The sequence below is a fragment of the Gossypium arboreum genome, chromosome 3 (assembly GCF_025698485.1).
Source record: "Gossypium arboreum isolate Shixiya-1 chromosome 3, ASM2569848v2, whole genome shotgun sequence".
Taxonomy (NCBI): domain Eukaryota; kingdom Viridiplantae; phylum Streptophyta; class Magnoliopsida; order Malvales; family Malvaceae; genus Gossypium; species Gossypium arboreum.
Window position 1 is genome coordinate 32,133,479 of NC_069072.1, and position 23,182 is coordinate 32,156,660.

Sequence of the window (23,182 nt, forward strand, 5' to 3'; positions counted from 1 at the left end):
AAGATTGAATCGGATTCCATGGTTTTTTCTTTTTTCTTTTTTATCAAGCCGATTCCATGATTGTTGTTTCATGGTGTTAAGAAGCATATAAAAGATCATGAAAACTTTTGACTTCTGCTCATCAGAATATAGAGCACAGTAACGCTCAATGCCTGAAATTGATCTGCAAAGATTAATTATGTTGGTAGATTACGGCTACTTCATTGTTGTTGTATTTGTTGAAGCATCCAGTTAGGTTTGCATGTGATGATTTGCTTCTTGAAATTCTATGCTTTTTTGCTGATGGCTTTAATTATTGTTAGGAAGGTTTTATATGTTTTCAACTGCTGCTGGTTAGATATGTTCCAGTATGTTATATATGAATATTCAATTTTAGCATCGTGTATGCTTCAAGAATCACTTTCATTTTCCCAACAGAAACGAAAAGGGAAGAAAGAGATCATTTTAAGCAGTAATAATGCATGGCTATATATATTCTCATTTGCCAGTCCACATTTAAAGATGCAAACCCCTTTCTTTCAGCTCTCTTTGGCAAATGTTTTGAAAACCCAGCGGCCATTATGGCGACACCATACTTCACAATCATGCTTTCTCGTACGTACAGAGAAAGCGAATTTATTTTACAATTTTTAAGTGCTTTGATTTATTTATATATATATATATATATGTATATATATTTCATTTGGCATTGAGAAGGTAAGCATCAACATCCTTGGACCAGATGGCGTAGAAATCGCAGTAGTTGAGAGGCTCAGGGACGTGGTCATTTTTCTTTTCATATTCGATGGTCCATTTCGCCAAGCTTCCCTCTCCTTTCGGTGTGACATTAAGGGTGGACTTCCAGGTCTTGTAGTAATTCGAGATTTCACCCTCCAATATACTGTAAATAATCGTCCTGTTCTTTTCGTCCACGTTTTCTCGAACTTCCTTACAAGCCGCAGACTTACCTAAAAGAGAGCAACAAAACATGAATGTACAAATAAAAATAAAAATGGGAATATTTGTTTTGGTTAATACCTTGGGAAGCATAATCCCACATTCTGACAGATCCTAGAGAATTCCAATCACCCTGAAGAAGTTTTACATCAGAAATAAGACGAGTGGACATCTTTGGCATGAGGTGAGCTTTGGTGTTGAAAGCATCAAAGAACCTATCAGCTGAGGACTTGACCTCAACCTTGCAGTCCATCCTCCTAATTTGAGCCATGGATCGTCTGGTAGCAAGGACTCGGGGGATAATGTTGTGCTTAGGGGATAGCCTTATATAGAAGAACGGTTAATTGTTAACCCCTCCCGAGTGTGGGAAGAAAAAATTGCAATTGAAATGTGTGATTGACAAGTAGACGTGTTGATGATTCGCTCTACATTGTGGAACAAAGGACTTTCCTTTTTCTCCTTTTTAAAAGCCTAATTGGGTTGGATTCTCCAAATACAACTTGTAATGATCACAATTCAAATGCAGGTTGATAAGTACCAACAATAATAGTAAAAATTATAAACATAATTGAATAATAAATAATTATAAATAATTAATAATTAATAATTACTAATATTTATTTACAAGTCTTCTATTTTTTATTTAATTTGTTGATGTTATATCATGTTCTATTATTCATTGCTGGTATATGAAATTTATATATTAACGATGCATCAAATATATTTTCATATATATATATCAACTTGCAAACAATTAGAATTAAAATAAAAATTATAAATATTAGTTGTCGACTTTTAATTCAGTTAATCACGTTACTGTTACAATAATTTAAAGAATATGGTTTAAATATACTTAAGTGAAAAATCAAAATATAATAAATAATCTGTATAATAAACTCAAGTCAATTAACTGAACCCATCTTTTAATCAAATAAAAAATACTAGAAAAGTATGAATAAGTGCAGAAAAGTATGAGTACTACTTTTAGTAAAACAAATAAAACATACAAAGAGATCCACTATAAGAATCCGTTATTTTTCTTCCATAGGGTAGTGCACAATAGAGATGCTTCGAGTTTAATCTAACAATATATTTAAATTTGATTTGATATTGTGGAGCGAAATTTAATTTCAATATTTTTATTAATTTTTAAAAGAAAATTTAAATATAATTGAATCATTTTATCCGATCAAGCACTATTACAAATAACTGAATATGAAATAAGCATATAAATAATAAATAAGTAACACACCTTAGGTGGGCTCAAGTAATTTAAATTTAAACAACATCATATATATATATATATATAAACCTTTTAACTTCTACGTTTTTATCACTATTTTTGAAAATGTAAATGAATAATTTATTTACGTAAATAAATACAGTACAGTTTCGAATAAAACTAACTCTCCGCAATCAAAGCATTTTCCGTTGCATTTTATACAATATTGAGGGTTAGGGATAGATATGTTAAAATAGCTTCGAGTTTGAAAGTTCAAATTTGTAATAGATTTGAATTAGAGAAAATATGATTTCGAGAAGTTCGAGCTGTTCAAGATTGATTTAGTTGAATTTATAACTGAACAATTATAAAAGATATTAATAATTAATATAATTTTATGTTATTATTTAAAATAAAAATAAAAATTAAATAAATGATAATTTTTTATTTTTGAAAATATATTCATAAGCTTAGCATATTTATATTAAAATTTTATTAATAAGGAATATAATTAATAATAATTTTTATGTTAAATTATAAAGTGAAATAAATATTTAAAACATTAATTTAATATAAAATATTTTTAATATTAAAATTATATATGTATATATAATAAATATATAAAATTCATAGTTATTAAATTTTATATATTTTTTAAATAATCTCACTATAGGTTATGAGATAATACTCTTTTAAGATAATACTTAGAACTATCCATAACCCATCCCCAACCCATAAATAAAAGGATAATGTGCTTTAGCGCACTTGAACCCACGTCTCTGTATTGATAACAATACTCATGCTAATCGAACTAGTACTCAATCAACTTAAAATCTATAAAATGTAATAATATATTATATAACTATTACTAAAAACTAGTATACTAAATTCTATATTACTAATACATAAAATAATGTATAACTATTACTAAAAATATTAATACATATAGAACTGTTATTATAATATATGTTATAATAAAAGATATAATATTACATGATAATCATTGATTCATATATATAAACTATTAATATATTGTATATTATATACTATATGATATGATATAACATTATATAATATAGTAGGAGGGCTATCTTTTAAATCTACGAAAAATATAGGGACTTAGAGTATATTTCAACTAGAATAGTAATAAAAATAATATATAAATGTACTGCTATTATATATATAACTATTATTAAATATTATAGATTATAATAAAAGATGTAATATCACATGATATTATAATGTTTTAATCATTGATGTATATATATATACTATTAATATATTATATACTATATGAAATAATATTATACAATATAATAAGAGAGTTAACTTTCAAATTTAGAAAGAGTATAGGGACTCGAGCATATTTCAATTAGTATAATAATAAACAATAACATATATGATAATAATTAACATATTATGTATTAATCTACTATAATGATAATAATTAACATATTATGTATTAATCTACTATAATAGTATGTGATATAATAAAATAAAATATTTTATAAGTATTAATTATATAACTATTATTATATTATAAATTATAATAAAAGATATATCATCAATAGTTAAGTGTAATTTAGTATATTAAAATACATGTTTATAATTATAAATAGCAAAACATAAAATATTATTAATAGTTTAATATCTTAATAGAATATTATTTGTATTAAATTAGATTTTTAATTAGGCTTAACTTTTATAAATTGTATTTGAGCATTGAGTTTAGTTCCTTTTATTTTGGACTTGAGATTCGGGCCATACATAATTAGTTTATATTGAGTTTGGGTAATAATGAATATGTTATTTTGGGTTTGGATTTAGTATAATATATTTGGGTTTTAAAATAAATATTTTAGAGAATGAGTATCAAGTTTATAAATTTAATAAGAAAGATAAAAAAATTTATTCAATTGATAATATAATATAATAATGAACAATAAAAGATATTTCATTAATCATATAATATCATAGAGAAATAAGTTTTACATACAATAAGCATTTTAATTATTTTATATATAATAATTTTTGTCAAATATATATTATTTATGCTTTCTATAAGATAAATTTGAATTACGTTGTTATCGTATGAGAGTAAAATGAATTATTACATTTGAAATTAAAATATTTATAACTTATAAAATTTAAAATTATTTGAATCCATTAGAGCCCAACTAACTCAATTCGAACCCAAATCTGAAAAATCTGAGCTCAAAAAAATTCGAGTCTGAAAGAACCCAAGCCCGAGAAAATTCAAGTCCATAAAAAATACGAGCCTGAAAAAGCTCGAGCTCAAGAAAGCCTAAGCTCAAGCTAATCTGAGCCCGAGAAACCTGAGCTAGCCTATTTTGCAGCTCTAGTAGGGGATCAGGGTAACCCATTTCAAATGGATATTTGACAGGATCTTTAATCACCATTTCATTAAAGTTAAAATATTTTATTCTTAAATCTAGACAAATATTTTCTTTGATTAAATGAAATTTATTAAAGCCTAGTTTATTACACATAATAAATAATTTTTCTTTGTTTTTTTTTTTTTTACATGTGTCTTAATTCACTCAGGCAAGTATTTTTCTGCACATTGCACTTATGTTAAATTTTATATTCTCCATGCAATCTTTGCTTCCACTTCAGAATCAATAATGGCTTTCATAGTCTCACTAAATACTTTTGAAGAGGAATTCATATGTATGCCATTAGAACTTGTTTGATAGTTTGAATCTTAAAAATAAATTAACAGACCAAGCATGAAGATAGGTCAATTGGTGAATACTTAAAAAATATGGAAAAAAAGTATTGTTTATGAACTTGCTTGCTCTTACTGCTGTAGCAATAGAGGAGGACGATCTCACACTTCGTGTTCTGAAGGCAATGAATTTTGAGAGATTGGTGTAGCAATTAGTGCAACATGTGTTTTGATCAAGTGTTGGACCAATATTATTTTAGTTAGCTTGGGCCTACCAAGGAACAGAAAAACTTAGCTGGTTATGATAAACTAAGGCCAGCCTTTAGAACTAAAATCAATTCGACCAAACATCATCATTGTTGAGCCTACATTGTTAGCAGCCCCTCAGTTGACACACTATTACACCACCACTAATAGTAGACAACTTGCTTGCTATAGCCGCTGCATGAAGCCATCAATCCAAATGCCTTGCACACACATTGCCCTTTCCCTAATCCAACCTGCAGCCAATGCACATCTAACCCTTTGCCCACCTTGGCCAACACCATCACCGACTTACCCTTCCATTGACATCACCAAGTTGGAAAAATTCCAGTTTGAAAATGATTTTCTTACATAGCAAAAAATAATTTGAATCCGAGTCTGTTTGTGATAATTATAACAATAAACCCTTAACCAAATTCACACCTGTGTTTACGGATAGATGGATCCTTATCGTTCTCGACTTTCAATCGGGCAACCTTCTCCACTATTCTAGTACCACGAACTAATTCGAGTATGAGCTCAAATGATTCAAATCAAACACAGAACCAGAAATAGTTTTATTTGTTTAAGTGTGAAAAAGAAAAATCTCTTGTCAATAAAAATCGACAAAAAATATTATTTGGGAAAATAGATTTGATAGTTGAGAATAATTTTTCTCTATTTTCGGCTAGAGTAACAATATTTTAAAGTTATGTTCTTAATCCTATCTGTGCCATCTATTTATAGGAGAAGAAGTAGAACCCTTGTTGAGTTGCAGAAGTTTATTTCAACTAGATTTCCTAGTCTAACTAGAAGTATATAAGTTAATAATACTAGGGTTTGTCGTCCACCTCATTAACACGAGAGGCTTTTGGGCTTCTTCCATATTGGGTCCAATTACAAGTATTTCTTGGACTTTTAACCTAGTACTTTATAATTCGATCCAACCAGATATTCGTTTTTCTATTTCCAAAAATAAACATCTCAATATTTTTTTTCCAATTATATAATCTTCTCAACCTAATTCTAATTTTGTTAATATCATTACGACTTTACCGTAAAAGAATCTATCATAAAATATATTTAATATTTGTACATTCAATAGTTTACTATGACCAAATGATTTATTTACATTTTCGAACTTCATTTAATTCGAAAAATATAAATTCATTTTCAGGTCATTTTCATTTTGGAGAAAACCACATTCATTTCCAATGATTCCATTTCTCTATTTTAATTTTCGTTTTTGAGAAAACCATAATCATTTCCAAATGTTTCCTATTTCTCATTTTTCACCATTTCTATCCATTTTTGTTCATTTGATTCAACATGCAATTCATTTATGGTTTCAACAAGCTAGCGGAGGGACTAATTGGACATATGCGATTGGGGCTCAAATGATTTATAATTAAGTTCCAGCTTTTTTCCTATTAAATATAAACTCATTTAGTCACTAAACCATTCCAATATAGTATCGTGACTAAGCTCTCCCCAACTGCATACCATTACGAAAGTAACTTGATTAATGCTCGTCCAATGACCTTGTCATAATTGTGTTACCCTCATAGAATATCCTTAATCTCTTTGGAGTAATATCCGTTCTCTCAATATAATCCTATTTTATCTCATGCTAACCATTATATCTTCCTTCATGAGAAGTCAATTACTATCAAATAGTAATAAAGTCATTCATCACAAAGATGAATGACTCGTGGCAATGTTTTACTTTTCATCAACCATGTAATGCCAATGAGAGGATCTCGTTTACCCATATCCCAGGCTATAAATTCCACTACTGTGATTGACGCTACATACTGAAGAAGTTGTATACCAAATGCACCAACTTTCAGTTCCTTATCTATTTGAACTCAGGCTTTTACTTACATTAAAGTATATGAGTTATGCATACATAGTCCGTCATCCACTCAGGATTTAAGTGTGCCACACTATAAACGTCACAAGTGAATAAATCCATAAAAATATTTAAGATCTATTTTTCTTAGGTCCAGTCTGATGTACTGTCATTCCAGTCATTCATATCTATGTCTCTATCTTCTGGGAGTTTTTAGCTCCAATTCCCAAGACAAGGCACTCCCCAATTGGAATTGATAGACGACAAATGACCGCCTATAAACGAGTTATCGTTTATAAAATAAATATAACACCAAAATATCATAATTAAGAACGGCAGTGTCTGCAAGTGCAGGGGTCAAATTGTAATATAGTTGTACAATGAAATACCGAAAGTATTCCGAGAATCATACCCAAAGGAGGATGGAGCTAATAATGAAAATACTTTTTACAATACTAAGTCTAAGCAATAATAGTTAATTCCTATATTACGATGGATCAAAAAATAGATTAAGAGGACTAAAAATAAATAACTAACAAAAATAAATAAATAAATAAATAAAGATAAACAAATGAATTGAACCGATAACCAATCAGGAAGATTAACTTGCTTTAGGGTTTACAACTAACTTCAGATTAGGGGTCTAGAGTGGATTAGTCATGGATTAAACAATTATTACCTCCCGACTCTAATTAACTTAACCTATCTGATTCATCGGATCCAAATCTTAGGTATTACTACTCAAAAAACACTTAGCCAAACTCACTAAACCATCTCAAATAGCATTATATTTAATACATACTCTTTTAAATTATTCAAGACTAAATTTCAAGAAACAAATATGGTGCTTAAACATTGATTATTACAAAATTTCTCAATAAATCTATCTAAAATAATCATGTAATAAATACAAAGTCATTTAAGACATCCTACAGTACACCGCCCCAACAACTATGTATGCATAATAACCCAACATGCCTCTTTCTTGGTGTAGTCCTAGCATCATCACTCTAGGTGTAATCTCTTATCATCAAAACTTGAAACAAATTATAAGTCTTGTAAGTTCATGAGTAATTAATGAACATTATTTTATTGAATCTTGATGGTTACTTTGTATTTTTTGATTATCAGTTTATGGGCCAACTAACTTTCGGAACTATCTATCGGACGGGTACTAATATAGTTTGATTCACATGCGCGCCAACTTTTATATTCATAATATTCCAATTCTTTCTCACATGATTATTTAAAGATTCTTTGAAATAATAATTAAGTCCCTCATTTACATATATGCAACCAAATCAAACTTATCTTCAGAATTCATTTCATATAGATCATATCATATTTCTTACACTTATATCAAAATAGTTGTTCCTATCATTAACCATAGACGGATACATACACATTTGGCGACTACTCATACAGATCTGAGCACCATCAAATTATTAAACCAATCATATCCTGAATTAATACCATACAACTCATATCGACAGAGTACTTCATAAATCAATCTGGTAACATCCACAATAATACTTCAAAATCCAAAGTGTTCATGATAATCAATATTCAGTTTTCATAAGATTTTAGGCGAAGTCATTATTCAATTTAAATTTGGAATATTCCAAACAACTTTGATTAAATCATACTATAACAAATTCACGTTTATGATATCTTAGGTCATGCATAGTACGAATAAGTCCAATTCCAACATTATCTTATAATCACGACGAATACTTTCTCTATCATCTAGATACACAGTTCTTTTCAATAGCATTTTTAAAACTATGCATTTATTTCATTGATCTTACTCAGCCATTAATCATGAGAGCATCAACAGTTTATCTAGCTATACATCTTACAAAATTGACAAACTTTATTCATAATTTATCACAAAGATAGATATAAAAAATCTTACTATACATATATGATAGATCACGCTACAATGGCCAAACATATTATGCCGTAAGGGCTTCACACAAAATACGCCAGAGAGGCGTCATACATAGTCTCTTGTTTACTGTCCTGGCAGACTTTCATATAAATTCAAGTATCGTGATCTGCCACTTCTATTCATACATCATCGATGGCTACAACATGAACACACAAACAGTCATATCATATCATGTCATGGGCCTTAACATATGATCTTACACACATTCATGAATCATGTGCTGCCATTTCAATTTCATTTTACTGAAGGTTACACCATGAAAGGTTCCTAATGATGCCAAGTTTCCATGGACCTCTATTACATGGTCTTACCCTTGTTTTCAAATTATGACATGCCAGTTTGGTTAGCACTAAAACTGCCCTACCAGAGGCTTCACAATAAAACTTTAGTTTAGCATTCACTTACCTAGATGATCAGCTCTTTACTGGCTTGTCCATCTCGTATATTAGACCTTACCTGTCTGCTATCAAACATCATTCCTTTAACTAAAATTTATACATTTTATTATAACATATCTATCATCTTTACCAGTTTTTGTAAACATCATCTTCACTTTATTTTTGTATGTATACAAGTATTTTTCTTATTTGAGTAGTTCATATAAAAGAGTCAGTTAAAGACTCGCCTCATTTTCACCTACTACAATATTTCAAAACTCCATACTTGAACATCTAATACGATTTAGTAGCAACAACTGCTAACAGAACATAGAAACAATATTAAGGACTTACACATATACAATTTACCATCATCTAAAATATTTACAACCTTCATGCAAAGCCTTATACATACATCTTACTGTTCATACACTCATTACAGATTTACTCTTTTAGAATCTAACATGCAGAACTATCATACTTAACCAAGGATGTGATAACTACTGATTAGTTCCAGATCCTTAGCTTCCAGCTTAGAAAGAAGGAATTACCATTTGTATATGAAAAAGAATCAAAGAACAAAATTTTCTAGGAGAAGAAGAAAACCCCTTTTCAGAACCATTTCACATATATATATACAACCCAACCCATTTAATGGAACTTGAAAAGTGTCATGTATGTTAGAATTTACCTTCTTAATAGTCTACAGTTACCGAGAAAAAACATAAATGAGCACCCTACATTCACAATTATCAAATTAGGCTATCCAGTTGATTTCTAACCAGATTACTTATAATATAACTAATCTGCCATGAAATACACTATTATTTACATCCTTTTTACACATAACTTTAGCTTGTTTGATAGTTAAATGAAAGCATCTTAGAATATATTAAGGTTTTCATACTTAAAGTAGTAATATATGCTTTCTAGTAGTTTTTTTAATTACATTTTATATATCTAAATAAGGTTACATGGTCTTGTAGGTCAAATCTGGAGCTAAAGATGCTTATTCGGGCCAAAACTGATGCCTACATCGTAACACCAAGACACTAATGTCTCAACATCGAAGATAGAAGCCAAAAACAAGTTCTGGAGTGAAACTGGCCTCGATGTCATGACACGGCCCTCCTCTGTCACGACATACTCTCGAGGTTGGTTGTAGCATCGTAGGTCTATGTTGCAACCAAGCCCCTGTGCAGCCCAAAAACTCCTGCACGTTTTAATTACGTTTTTTAGGGAAATTAGAAGTATATGTCCTAGTCGAACTCTAAGGACTTCAAGAATATTTTACGCATTTTAATATTCTAATTTTAAACTATTTAAAAGACATTGTAATTAGTTTAAACACAAATTTATGGAGATAGAAAATATACTTGGGGTTTTTATTTCACTCTTAGTTTCTATTTAGGTTTTTTATGTTATTGTAATCGGAAGATCCTATTGTAATGGAATTTTTGTGAAAGTGTACACAGTCATTCATCATTCAAGTAATAAGTAAGTAAAATGAGTTATCGTCTCCACAGGGACTGTGTGTGTTAATTGATTATTTGCAAAATTATAAATTCACAATTTGGTAAAAAAACACAATAATTTGAGTGATGATGACTTAACTAGATGAAAAATTGATCCCTAATGCAATTTTAAACTAAATATGCAAAATTATCTAATGTATGAATGAATTTTAGCAACAAAATCACAACTTCAACAATCAATAACATGTATAGGCTAGGATAATTACATTAATAAACTTAATTTATTTTCATCATGCTTAACAGTGTTCGAAAAACATTCCATGGCAACTCGATCTTTCATGAGTTTAGAAACCAAATTAAGTCATTTCGGATCTTTTACTTAGTGAAACATACATTTTATTGATCATATTAAACTAAGGGTTTCTTAATATTTATGCGAGGTAACATGGACTATTAAGTTTGAAACGGTTTAATCACATTAACCTAAAAACTATGCAAGATAATAGAACTAATTAAAGATATTATGAACCTCTAATTTAGTCAGATTTAGTGATCTAAATTGAGCATTGCTCTATTCAATTATGTGTCTACTAGCCGTCATCTGGTTAGGATCGCTCAGCTAGTCTGAATGCATCCAATCACGTATGAGTGAAATACATCTTGATTTTAATTGAAAACATGATTGACTGAGGCACAAACACATTAAACATGAATCAAAAAAATATTATTGAATTAACATAATCTTCCTAGCTAAACGAAATTAAGCTATCATTGTTGATTGCAAGATCAATAAACACTTAGCAAACATGTTTAAATTAAACAACAAGGAGGAAAGAGTAAACTTTAATTCAATCCAGCAGCCTTTCAAATCTTTTTGACTGAGGTGTTTCTCTGATCTGTCCATTGCTCCTTTGATAAGGGTTTCTCAAGCTGGATAACTAAGAGATCATCTTGTAAGGCTTTTTTTGGCTAAAGAATGGAAGGGAAAATAGAGTGGCTAGGTATGGGGAAAAGAAAAGGGAAATAGAATGAGAGAAAAAAAATGTAGACTGAGAAATATGATATGAATGAAGGGATGAGTAGTGTGGTATTTATAGGCGAAGGTGAGGGTGAAGCTAACTAAAAATAGAGTTAAAAATCCCTCCATCTTCTCCATTGCATGGTCGGGCACAAATTGTGGAAAGGGAGGTGGTTTGGTTTATTATTTCAAACATAAAATCATGTTATAATTAACATAGAGTGGATGGTTCCAAAGGCATAGTTTGTGTGTAAATTTCTGAATAAATTTCAACTACAGGGACCTCGAATTAATCAAACATGTCCATTTTGTAACACACTTTAACTGGGTCAAATTAGCATCCTTACAATTTTGCTTAGTTTTACCATCCAAGTAAGGTGGATGTGTCCATGTCCATGCATCCTTATGGTAATCTCATCTTCCATGGACCCATTGCATAATAAAAACCACATATTAATAATAAACATGAAAATAATATAATTTATGCTTAAAAATCATGTAATAAAGCATAATTTCACATACTTTCTAAATTTATGTCTCATATTAACATTTAAGCAAAATCCACTTAGTTTATTAACAATTACTCAATATTAATATAATTATTTAGTCAAAAGATGTTAAAAAAATATAAAAAATCCTATATAATTTCAAGGTTAAACACTCTCAAACTTAAACCATTTATCGTCTCGAGTAATGTTTAGGCACAACACAACTTTTGCTAAGGCAATTTTGCAATATGGTTTAGCAGTATTAGTCTTTGCACATAATCATGCATCAATAAATTCATGCTCACAAATTATTTTTACTAATAAGTAACTCAAATGCAAATATTATTCCCAAACTTTATATTAAGTAAAAAAAATATTGTCAATATGAGTCAGAGTATGCATTCATTTCAAATTCTTATATAACATTCACCAATCAATAAGCTTTCCTTATCAATCTAAACATAGAAATCACAAGGTTTAAATAGTGGTATTCATATGTTGAGCTTAGCAATTCCTCTCCACTAATGTAGTCGGTATAATCATCAAATCAATAGGTCTTTTATTAGGTTGTAACATGGCTAGGCTAAAGGTAGGGATAAAGAGAAGTGAATTTTTAGGTTCAATCACTACAGTAAAATAGGTTTTAGTGGCATTTTTTTGGGTCTATAGCGGTAATTTACGGCGTTTTGACAAGAGCCGCAAAAAACTCCGTTATAGTTAACGCTGATAAATTTTACGACGTTTATATAGAAAAAGGCTGCTATGGAACATGACCTTTAGTGGCGCTTTCCCCACAAACGCCGCTAAAGGTCATGTTCTTTAGCGGCGCTTTTCTCAAAAATTCTGCTAAAGGTCATGAAAAATAAAAAAAAATTAAAATATTATAAAAACGCCACAAATCCATTCTTATCCCTCTACTCGCTTAAGCAAATCCTATAGAAATGTTGTTATCAGTACATACATCACTCCATTCTTTGGTTAGAGAATGCAACGGAAGTGGGATTCCACTAGTAAAGTATTGAAAAGAACAAACTTACCCCAATGTGTCATGCATAGCATGCTCTAATTCATTTCAAAGAAAGGAAGTATATTTTATAAAGTTTCAAAACCCTTCATCTTAGGAACAATGAAATCTTATCTGGTGGAAGCATCCAAAATTCATTATCAAAATATTAAGAAGAAGAAGAATATCCATAATATAAATATATATCCCATCAAACAGAAAGTTGATCAATAACAATCAAACAAAAGATCAATAACAATCAAACAAAATATCACACTTATCATACTACACCTTAAATCTAACAAAATACAAATAGAACAAAATAATAATAGAATGCACACTTTAAGATCAACAGTTAGCTCAAACAAGTTGTCACCATGCATGAATTCAGCTAATTTTGGACCATGCATCCAACAAAAACTCAAACCTGCAACAATGGTAGTATAATTGCTGAGTAGTATAATTTGCATAATTGCTCCCATTCCATGTGATAGTCTGATGAGTGTAACTGCTGCTTCGGTGACCTCCAGCTATCTGATAATCACCAGGATTGTAGTTAAGTGCTTGAATAACTTGTTAGCCCAGCATAAGAAGGCAAATGAATAACATACCGGTTCTGAGAAAAAAGAAACAAATCTTAATGGATGACATAGGAAGACATGAACCAACCAAAATAACAGAATCAAATTATTATGAAAGTAGATAACTTATCTAAGATAAGGTTCTTCTAAATTCAAAACCCCAAATCAGATTTATAATAAAATATGCAATTAACAAGTCAACATTAACATCACATATAACATTAATAAATTAGCATAAATAACATCACATTGAACAATGAATTTAACACATTCGAATAGATCAATTTTAAGCTCACTAATGGTTAATTTAGCATGTGAACAACATATACATGTTTTGCATTTATAGTATGGTTTAATCAACTTCAAACAGGAAATTAAATGCTGCAAATTTCCAACACTCAAAATCATATATCGACAACATTAATATGACATTTTCAAGCACCTTAAAGACACATTTCGAAAATTTGAAGAACCATTCGAACAACCACATTCAAACATCTTAAAGACAACTAAATTTTGTCTTGTTTTGGACAACCTTACAGATCAGCAAGGCATGTATTAAACCACGCCTAACATGTTTATTTCATCATGCTTTGAACAACAATAAACAACCATTAGTCATTATATTAAATCAACTCTTTAACATATTCGAACAACTTAAAATACATCATTCGAATATCATAAATCACAACTTTCAGACACCATAAATTGCAGCATTTAACACCTAAATTTTCAGCTTACTAACATCATAAATTCATATCCATTTGGACATCAATAGTTAACATTTAACAATTTAGTTTCACATTTTTCAGACCATTTTAATTTCTTGATCACTTGGATGATATTCTTTAATACTTATTTGGACAACAATAAACAACCATCGATCAGACCACCTAAATTGGTAAGAAATTAGACAGCATGTACGCAAACTGCATGCTTCAGTAGCTCCCTCGACAGCTGCAAATTTCACTAAAATTTCACTTAATTCCATCACTAATACCAACATAAAGATGCAACAAAACAACCAAGGAAGAAAAGGTAAAGAACTCAGTATCATTTATTTAATTAAATAAATAACATATGCAATTGTTGCATTTTTAGCAAGTTTAAAACATCTTTAAACAGAGAAATTAAGAGGCCAAAGTTGGCATTTAACCTCTCATAATTCCCTATTATTTCAACCAGTAGCAGTTCATCTCCTCAACAAATTTAAGCATATTCAATTCAACAATTTCATCCTTAAAATTGAGCATTCTTAACAATGGTCATCAACAATTAACTCAACATTTAATCTCTTCAGTTTTTCTTTTATCCTAAATAGCACATACATTAATTTCAAATGAAAGGAAGGGTATAAGTATTTAGGAGAATACCAAGCTCCAAACGAGCTGTTGATCAAGTTTGTCAAGCTAAATTCATTTATCCAAAAAAAAAATATTTAGTTATCCAAATACCAACTTCAAACATGATAATTTGCAGCATTTAAATGCCTAAAGTTTTAGCAGTCAGATAACATGGTTTACAACATATAACTCTTTAAGTTTCCAACTTTCAAACTTAATAAATTTCGGCATTTGAACTTGATTTATTTACCATTCAGACATCATAATTTATAGTATATAGCACTCCAAATTGCTAGATTTTTTTATTCAATAGCATATAAATATATAAATGATTTATGACCATGTTACCTGCTCATGTGCATATTTAAAATCATCCATTTTCAGGGAACGAATGTCAGCACTGCTATACAAGGAAGGCAAAGGTCTACTCTCAGCCGCAGCTAACGTTTTCTCCTGAAATTGCATGTTATATCAGTATGTACTCGTGCAAGTGAGCTTTCATGTAAAAAGGTATGCAATAGATCAGAGAAAAGGTACAATTATCAGTCCAATCTCCACCCATCAATATTTATCATCTTCCTTACATATCAGAACAATGTAGTCTGGCACCAACCCCACACAATTGCATAGAACAAGACTAATCAAAATACGCAACTAATAATAGACACCATCAATAAAGTAGCATTAGGATACAGATCCACCACCTTTTAGCACCATTTGCAAAACTATCATAAGTTTATATGCTCATAGGTGCAAACATATAATAGAACCTATAAAGCTAAAATATTAGAGACTGAACTTCTTTTCATTTTCCAAAATTGCTCTTATGGGACAAGCTAGTGCTGCCTCTTTGCTTGTCTTTGAACAATTTAATCGCAGATTTTTTCTCCATCTGTGGAAACTTAATCTTTTTCATAACATCAGTCTTCCCCTCAAAACTTACTCCTATGGGCTGCAAAACTTACTTAAGCCTCATCAACAGCATTATCCAATATCTCGTATATCTAATAGAAAGAAGTAAAATCAAACGTCTAATAATTTTACCACCAAAGTTACTAGAAATGTCAAAAGAAAAAAAAAGAAAAAGAAATTACCAAATGGTGCAAACTGACATGTCCAATGATAAAAGAATGTACAACGGGTCTTAATATACAATACAAAGTGGGAAATGAACGATGGAAGGTAATTCTAAAAAAAAAAAGAAGGTTAATTTCAACTGTAAACTAACAAAAAAAAATGGTAATAAAATCCAAGAACTTCATATATTGCCTTTTATAAAAGAAGATGATAAGAAAAAATGAAAAAAAAAAATTTGTAGATCGGAGCAATCGAAATCAAATCCAAGTGATGAATAGCGTTTTAAATAAATTTAAAGAACAAACTTAAGGGGGAACGAATCAGATTAGGGAAAATAATTAAATATAATTAAAATAATAGTAATTTATTACACTTAATAAACTTACAAGGAGAAGCAGCAGAGGGCTACCGACGGAGATGCAGCAATGGGTTGCCGACGAAGATGCAGAGGGCTACCGATTTGGGGAAATTGGGGGCAAAAATAAAAAGAATTGGGGTAGGGGAGAAATGGTTAGGGAAAAATAAAATGGGGAAAAAATAGAAGAAGAGATTTTAGGTATTTTGAGATTTCGAGGGGGGAACCGATTTTGGGAAAAAGAAAGGGGAAAAAAAAGAAGAGATTTTAGGTGAAATTTTGGGATTTCGTGGGGGGGAACCGATTTTGGGAAAAAGACTAAGGCATTTTGGGGTAACAAAACAGCGCCGTTTTGCAAAAAATAATACATATTCGCGGCGTTTGGACCAAAAATTCCACTATTGCTCAACTTTTTGCGGCGTTTGGAACAAAATGCCGCTATTGCTTACCTTTTGCGGCGTTTTTCTCATAAACGCCGCTAACGCTCAACTTTTTTACAATTTTATATTGAATTATTGTATCTTTAATAAATTTTAAATAAATAATTTTTAAAATCTAAGTAATATTTTAAAAATTAGATAAAATTATAAATTTTATATAATTTTATGTAAGAAAACAAAACAAAAACAAAAATTTCAAAATATGAAAAAAAAACAAAAAAGCTTTAAAATTTTTTTTCTTTCGTAATTATATATTCTTTCAATATTTTAGGAAATTAAATTAAAATTTTAATTTACAATTAATTTTGTTTCTCTAGAGATGCATGGGTTAACAAATTTTTAATTTTAATATATATAAAGTTTATCTATTATCTCTTAAATAATTTTAACTATAATGATAATTTTAATATATTAAAATTAATATTATCTCTTTACAATTATATAAGAAATTATTTAATATATAAATTAAAAACAATTAGTCATATACCAAAAAACTTTAAAATTATTTTAAATAATAATTTTTTTCATTTTAATATATAATTTTCTATGTTTTTTCTTTCAAATTTTTTCTATGTGTCATTAATTTTTTCTATGTTTTCTATGCTAGACCTTTTGTGGATTTTTTCTCATAAACGCCACTACTGCTTGACCTTTTACGGTGTTTTTCTCATAAACGCCGCTATAGCTCTAACTTTTTGCAGCGCTTTTCGATTAGCGCCACTAATGCATAACTTTTGCAACGTTTTTGGTCCAAATGCCACTAAAAACGCCACTAAAAGCTTAATTTTCTGTAGTGAATCATCTTAACCCTAACTTTGTCTTTGATCCTTTTGCATCATAACCTTCATACAAATGGATCTTTGGAACCCCCTCAAACTTATTTTGAGCTCATGCTCAACCTTTATTTTTCAAAATTTGAGCAAACTTTTCTTTGCTTTTTATTCTTTTGAACTAACTTTCATTTGTTCTTTCATCTTTCTTTCTTTCTTTCTTTTTTTTACACATGTGAAGAGCATGTACATCTTTTGTATTTTTCCTCAAACTTTGATCACCAAGACAAATTTGGTTAAGATAGGTGCATAAAAAATAGGATAAAATTAAAAAGATGATAATATGGCTCATGGTGTAGGTAATGTGCAATAAATAGGCCATTAAGCTCAAAAGTAAAGTTTCAAGGGTTAATTTAATAAGGTCGGCTTAAAAGGCTAAAATGATCGAAAGAAGAGTGTCTATATCATGTTTAGATTTTTATACCTCTTAGGATTTTTCCTCAAGAAAGTTACTAAGTCAATTCTAATGACTTAAACCTTTATGCATGTCAACTTCCAAAGAAATTAAAATTTCATGGCAAATACTACATAAGATTAAAGAACGTACAAGCATTCCATCACTCAAGATAACATAAAAATAACTTTGATAAAATCAGAAATCATGCTTGCATTTGAACAAACTTATGAAAAAAAATTCTCTTTGAACATTCATTTATTCCAGCATACTTAGGTGAAAAGATTGAAACATACTTGCAAATTTTAAAAATTCTTGCAAAATATTGCCTTACCACCCTTTAAAAAGAAGCAATGTCCTCATTATGAAAACAAAGTAATGAATGAAAGTTGAACACCAGTTAGAGTTGTAAGAAAGGAGTGGTGAGTCATAAAAACTGCTTAATATCAAGTCTTTCTCAACAATTCAATCCTAGACATGTTCATTCCCATTACCACATCACTTTTCTTTTCCTAACGAAGAGGCATAGAGCTTATTTTATTCATGCTTGCAATTTATTATGCGAAAGCAAAATTCTAACTAGGAAATAAAACTAAACACCTATAAAGAAATAAATACTAAAGACAAGAAATTCCCCCATTTTATTTATTTGACTTATCCTCCTCATCTTCCTCCTTTGATGCTTCATTCTCGCTATCATCCTTATCTTTCTTCCATGACTTGAATATATAATCTGGGAACTCAGGTACAAAATTGCTAGAGATATTTTTAAAAGTATTTCGTATAGAATCATCTCTAATCTTCGCATATTTCCATTAAGCCTATTATTGGTTATGCATAAATTTCATCAAATCCATCATAACTGAAAATTCTGATTTCTTCATAATATTTGGAGAAGTGGGCATAGGAATAGTCAACTCAGGATCAACACTTGGTTCAATGGGCTTATCAACATTTGTCTCCTCTATTGGTTTAGAAACTTCTGGTTCCTTTATTAGTTCTGGATTGTTTGGTTCTTCTTCATACTCTATTTCTTCTTTCTCATTAACTAGGTCAGCTTCTGATTCAGATTTGTTCGATGACTAGTCAATTTCTGGTTCGGTTGGTTCACTTGGTTCAATTGGGTTTAGCTCATGGACATTCTCCACTAATCTTTCAAAATCATGGGCTGTGATGCAACCTTGAACATACGGGCACTTCAAGTTTGCTTTTGTGTTTACTTGGTCCCTTAAGCAAAGTGAAGTTATCAATGATGGAAAGTAGACACTTCCTATCTTCTTTCTAGCACTATCGTGGATCTTCTTGAGAATAAACTTCTCAACATTGATAGACCATTCTGTCATAATTGCATACAACAAAAGTATTCTCTCCATTGAAATGGTGGAACTATGTGAGATAGGCATGAAACTACATCGAACAAAGTAGAACCATACCTTATCCACTGGTTTTAGATATTCTGTTTGGCAAGAATGACTACCATACTTTCGTATAATCCAATTGGATCTTGGATTTGTCACAACATTAAGCACTTGTTGATGAAAATCCCAATTGATATTTGTCATCATGGAAAAGTACTTATCTTTTTCAACATCAGGTAGGTTAAACAAATCATTAATGCACTTAGAAGTTAGGGGGTACCTTCTTCTTGTGAACAATAACTTCAGTAGCATCTGGCATAGTTAAGTTGGCATAGAACTCTTGAACTAACTCCTCTTCGGGCAATGATTGTGCGTCACAAAAATAGTTCCAATTGAAGGCATCAATTGTCTTTCATATTGGCCATGGCCTAATCATCTTATCATTGCTTTCCAAGCTGAAACCTTTTTTTGGCATCTTGGGTTGACTTTTGAAGATGGAATAAAACCTTTCTTTTGCTTCCTTATCTTGGATGACAATTGGATTTTTGGCAGAATTCTTAGAAGAACGAGCTCTTTGGCAAAACATGGTGATTTTTCCCAAAAAATAGGTAGAGTTTCGACAAAAGGAAGAGAAAAAAAATTGACCAGGGATGGTAGCAAGATGTTTGCGGTGGCGATTTAGGTCAATGGCTAAGAGGAAAAGGAATGAGTGGCTAGGGCTTAAGCTAATTGCTTAAAGGGTTGTGAAAATTATGGTGGTAGAAAGGGGTTTATATAATGGTGAATTAGGGCAAACTAAAAATTTAGCTACAAGGATGACTTGGGCAGCAAGTATAGACAAAGGGAATAAGTGGCGACAAAATTAGGGTTTTTAGGGAACCCTTGGACGACAATGTGGGGTAAATTTCTCCTCTTCGCTGTTTCTGGCCCTAAGCCCAAACTATATTTACAAACTAGACTGCTTAAGATAAAATAAATTGGTTAGTACTTGGGCCAATTTGACCCCCTTATTAAACAAATAAAATAAAATTAACATTAAAAACTAATATTAAAATGGAAATAAAATTTTCAAAGTAATTAGAAAATTTCTTCTTAAAAAATTACACTAAATTAATTTCCAGGAAAGGTTGGAGGGTTACAACTGTCCCGCTTAAGTTCCAATCTCCTTAGACAGAATTAGTTAAATATACTAATTTAAGAAAAATAATTTCTAATTATTTATTAAAAAGTATGATCATAAAAATTAAGGGTATATTAATTTGAACGGGGTTTTAATTCGCTCAACTTCACCATCCCAATAGTGCTTGAGACGTTGACCATTAACTTTAAACTTACTTCCATGGCCGTCGGATAATTCTACAGCTCCATATGGATAAACTTTGTACATGGTATAAGGTCCTCTCCATCGGGATTTGAGCTTCTAAGGGAATAACCTTAGCCTCGAATTAAACAACAACACTTTTTAACCTTCTCTGAATTCAAGAGGTTGTATATGACTGTCATGCCATATTTTAGATTTTTCTCTACACATTTTGTTATTCTCGTATGAAAATAACCTCAACTCATCCAATTCATCAAGTTGTAGCATCCTTCTCTCACCGACTTGCTTAAGATCCAAAATTAATTGTTTCAAGGCCTAGTAAGCTTTATTTTCCAACTTAAGCGGAAAATGACATGCCTTTCCAAAAACAAGCTGAAAGGGAGTCATTCCTAATGGTGTCTTAAAAGCAGTTGATAGGCCCATAGAGCATCATCAAGCCTTTGAGACCAATCTTTTCTATTAGGGCACACTACCCTCTTAAGAATACCTTTAATTTCATGTTTCACCCTTTCAACTTGCCCATTTGACTGTGGGCGATAGGCAGTAGCAATTTTATGTTTCACGTCATACTTGTCAAGCAACCACTTAAGCCATTTATTTACAAAGTGAGATCCTTCATCGCTAATTATAGCTCTAGGAGTCCCAAACCATGTAAATACATGCTTATGTAGGAATCAAATGACTACCTTAGCATCATTTTTTGGGTATGCCTTGGCTTCAACCCACTTGGATATGTAATCCACAACTGACAAAATATATTTGTTCTCATAAGAGGAAAGAAATAGACCTAGAAAATCAATGCCGCATACGTCAATAGTTCAACCTCTAAAATATTTGTCAATCGTTCCTCCTTGATATGTTTCTAGTTCTTTGGCATCTATCACAGTTTTTCACATATGCATATGCATCCTTGAACACTGTATGCCAAAAGAATCTGTGACAACCCTAATTTGACCCTAGTCGAAAAGTGGTTTCGGGACCACAAAACCGAGTCACAAAAATAATTAATTGTTATATTTTATGCTTATTATTTATGAATAAGTATGTGTGAAAATTTCATGCTTTAAATTTTGTCATTTGGATGTGAAATAAATAAAAAGGGGCTTATGTGAAAAATCTTGAAAATGTCATAGGTTAATTGGAAGTGGCTACAAAATTGCATGGTTTGAAGCATGAGGGACTTGCATGTCAAACATTCCGTTTTCTTGGTAGTGGACAACAAGGATGGGCATGAATGACACATTTTGGCATTTTGTGCTTTGTATGTTAGTAAATAATGTTAATAATATATTTGTTTATATTAAAGAAAATGGTTTCATAAAATAGAAGTAATAAAAGTTGATGAAATAAATGAATAAAACATGTTTGAGGTGAAAATAACAAGGCCATTTCTTCTTCTTCTTGCCGCGAGTTGAGTAAAAAAATAGAAACCTTTGAGCTTAGGGCATTCGGCAAAAGAAGGCTTCAAATAAGGTAAGGTTCATGTTATTTTCTTTGAAAAGTTGTGAATTTTGGTTGGTTTTGAAGCTTGCAACAAGACCCATGTGAAATTTTTTGTGTTCATGATGCATGTAGCAATCGGTCATGAGCTTAATGGGGTATATTTTGTATGTTTAATGATTTTGGGAGGATAATTGATTCTAGTTGAGTATGAACAAACTAAATGTGCTTGATGGCTCAAATGAGCTTGGAAAGTTGGCCAATGTTGTTTAAGTTCATGAATTAGGGCATAATTTCATTCGGCCATGGAAATTGAGCATGGAAAAAAAAAATCTGGTGTGGGATATATGAAGCTGAAAATTTTAGTTTGAAGTGTGGTAATTGTGTTAAAGATGAACATTAAACCTTTATGTTTTATGGTCTTGTAAGTTAGGTGTAAAACCCATGGCCTTTTTATGCTTGGCATGGAATTAGTGGTTAAATGAGTTATGAACCTATTATAATTTGAAAATTTTATGGTTTTATGGAGAAGGGGGCATTCGGAAATAGAGGTTAAATTATAATAACCTCACCTTAGTGAATTGAAGTAAAATTTGACTCTTTATAGGATTAAATTACCAATGACCGAATGTGATGAAATTGTCAAGAAATAAATTTGATTAAATGAGATTCGGTTAATGGTGGGTGTATAGAATAATTGAATGCTAATTTGATTAACTCTCTAATGGTTAAATGTGTTAAACCTTAAAGCATGATTTAGTTTAACCAAGGGAGAACTTGTATATTTGT

General features: G+C 30.4%; 1 protein-coding gene and 1 long non-coding RNA gene across 2 annotated transcripts; both read right to left on the reverse strand.

The window, feature by feature from the left end:
• Positions 1–442: 442 nt before the first annotated feature.
• Positions 443–1,267, reverse strand: LOC108486414 (MLP-like protein 31). The gene is made up of 2 exons (XM_017790471.2): positions 1,018–1,267; positions 443–947 (listed from the first exon to the last, which is right to left on the reverse strand). The coding sequence occupies exons 1-2, from the start codon at positions 1,205–1,207 to the stop codon at positions 679–681; spliced, it is 459 nt and encodes a 152-aa protein (XP_017645960.1). The 5' UTR covers positions 1,208–1,267; the 3' UTR covers positions 443–678.
• Positions 1,268–13,423: 12,156 nt separating this feature from the next.
• Positions 13,424–16,861, reverse strand: LOC108487844 (uncharacterized). Its single transcript, XR_008279875.1, has 3 exons — positions 16,642–16,861; positions 15,527–15,631; positions 13,424–13,788 (listed from the first exon to the last, which is right to left on the reverse strand). It is a non-coding gene; the product is annotated as an uncharacterized LOC108487844 (long non-coding RNA).
• Positions 16,862–23,182: the final 6,321 nt, after the last annotated feature.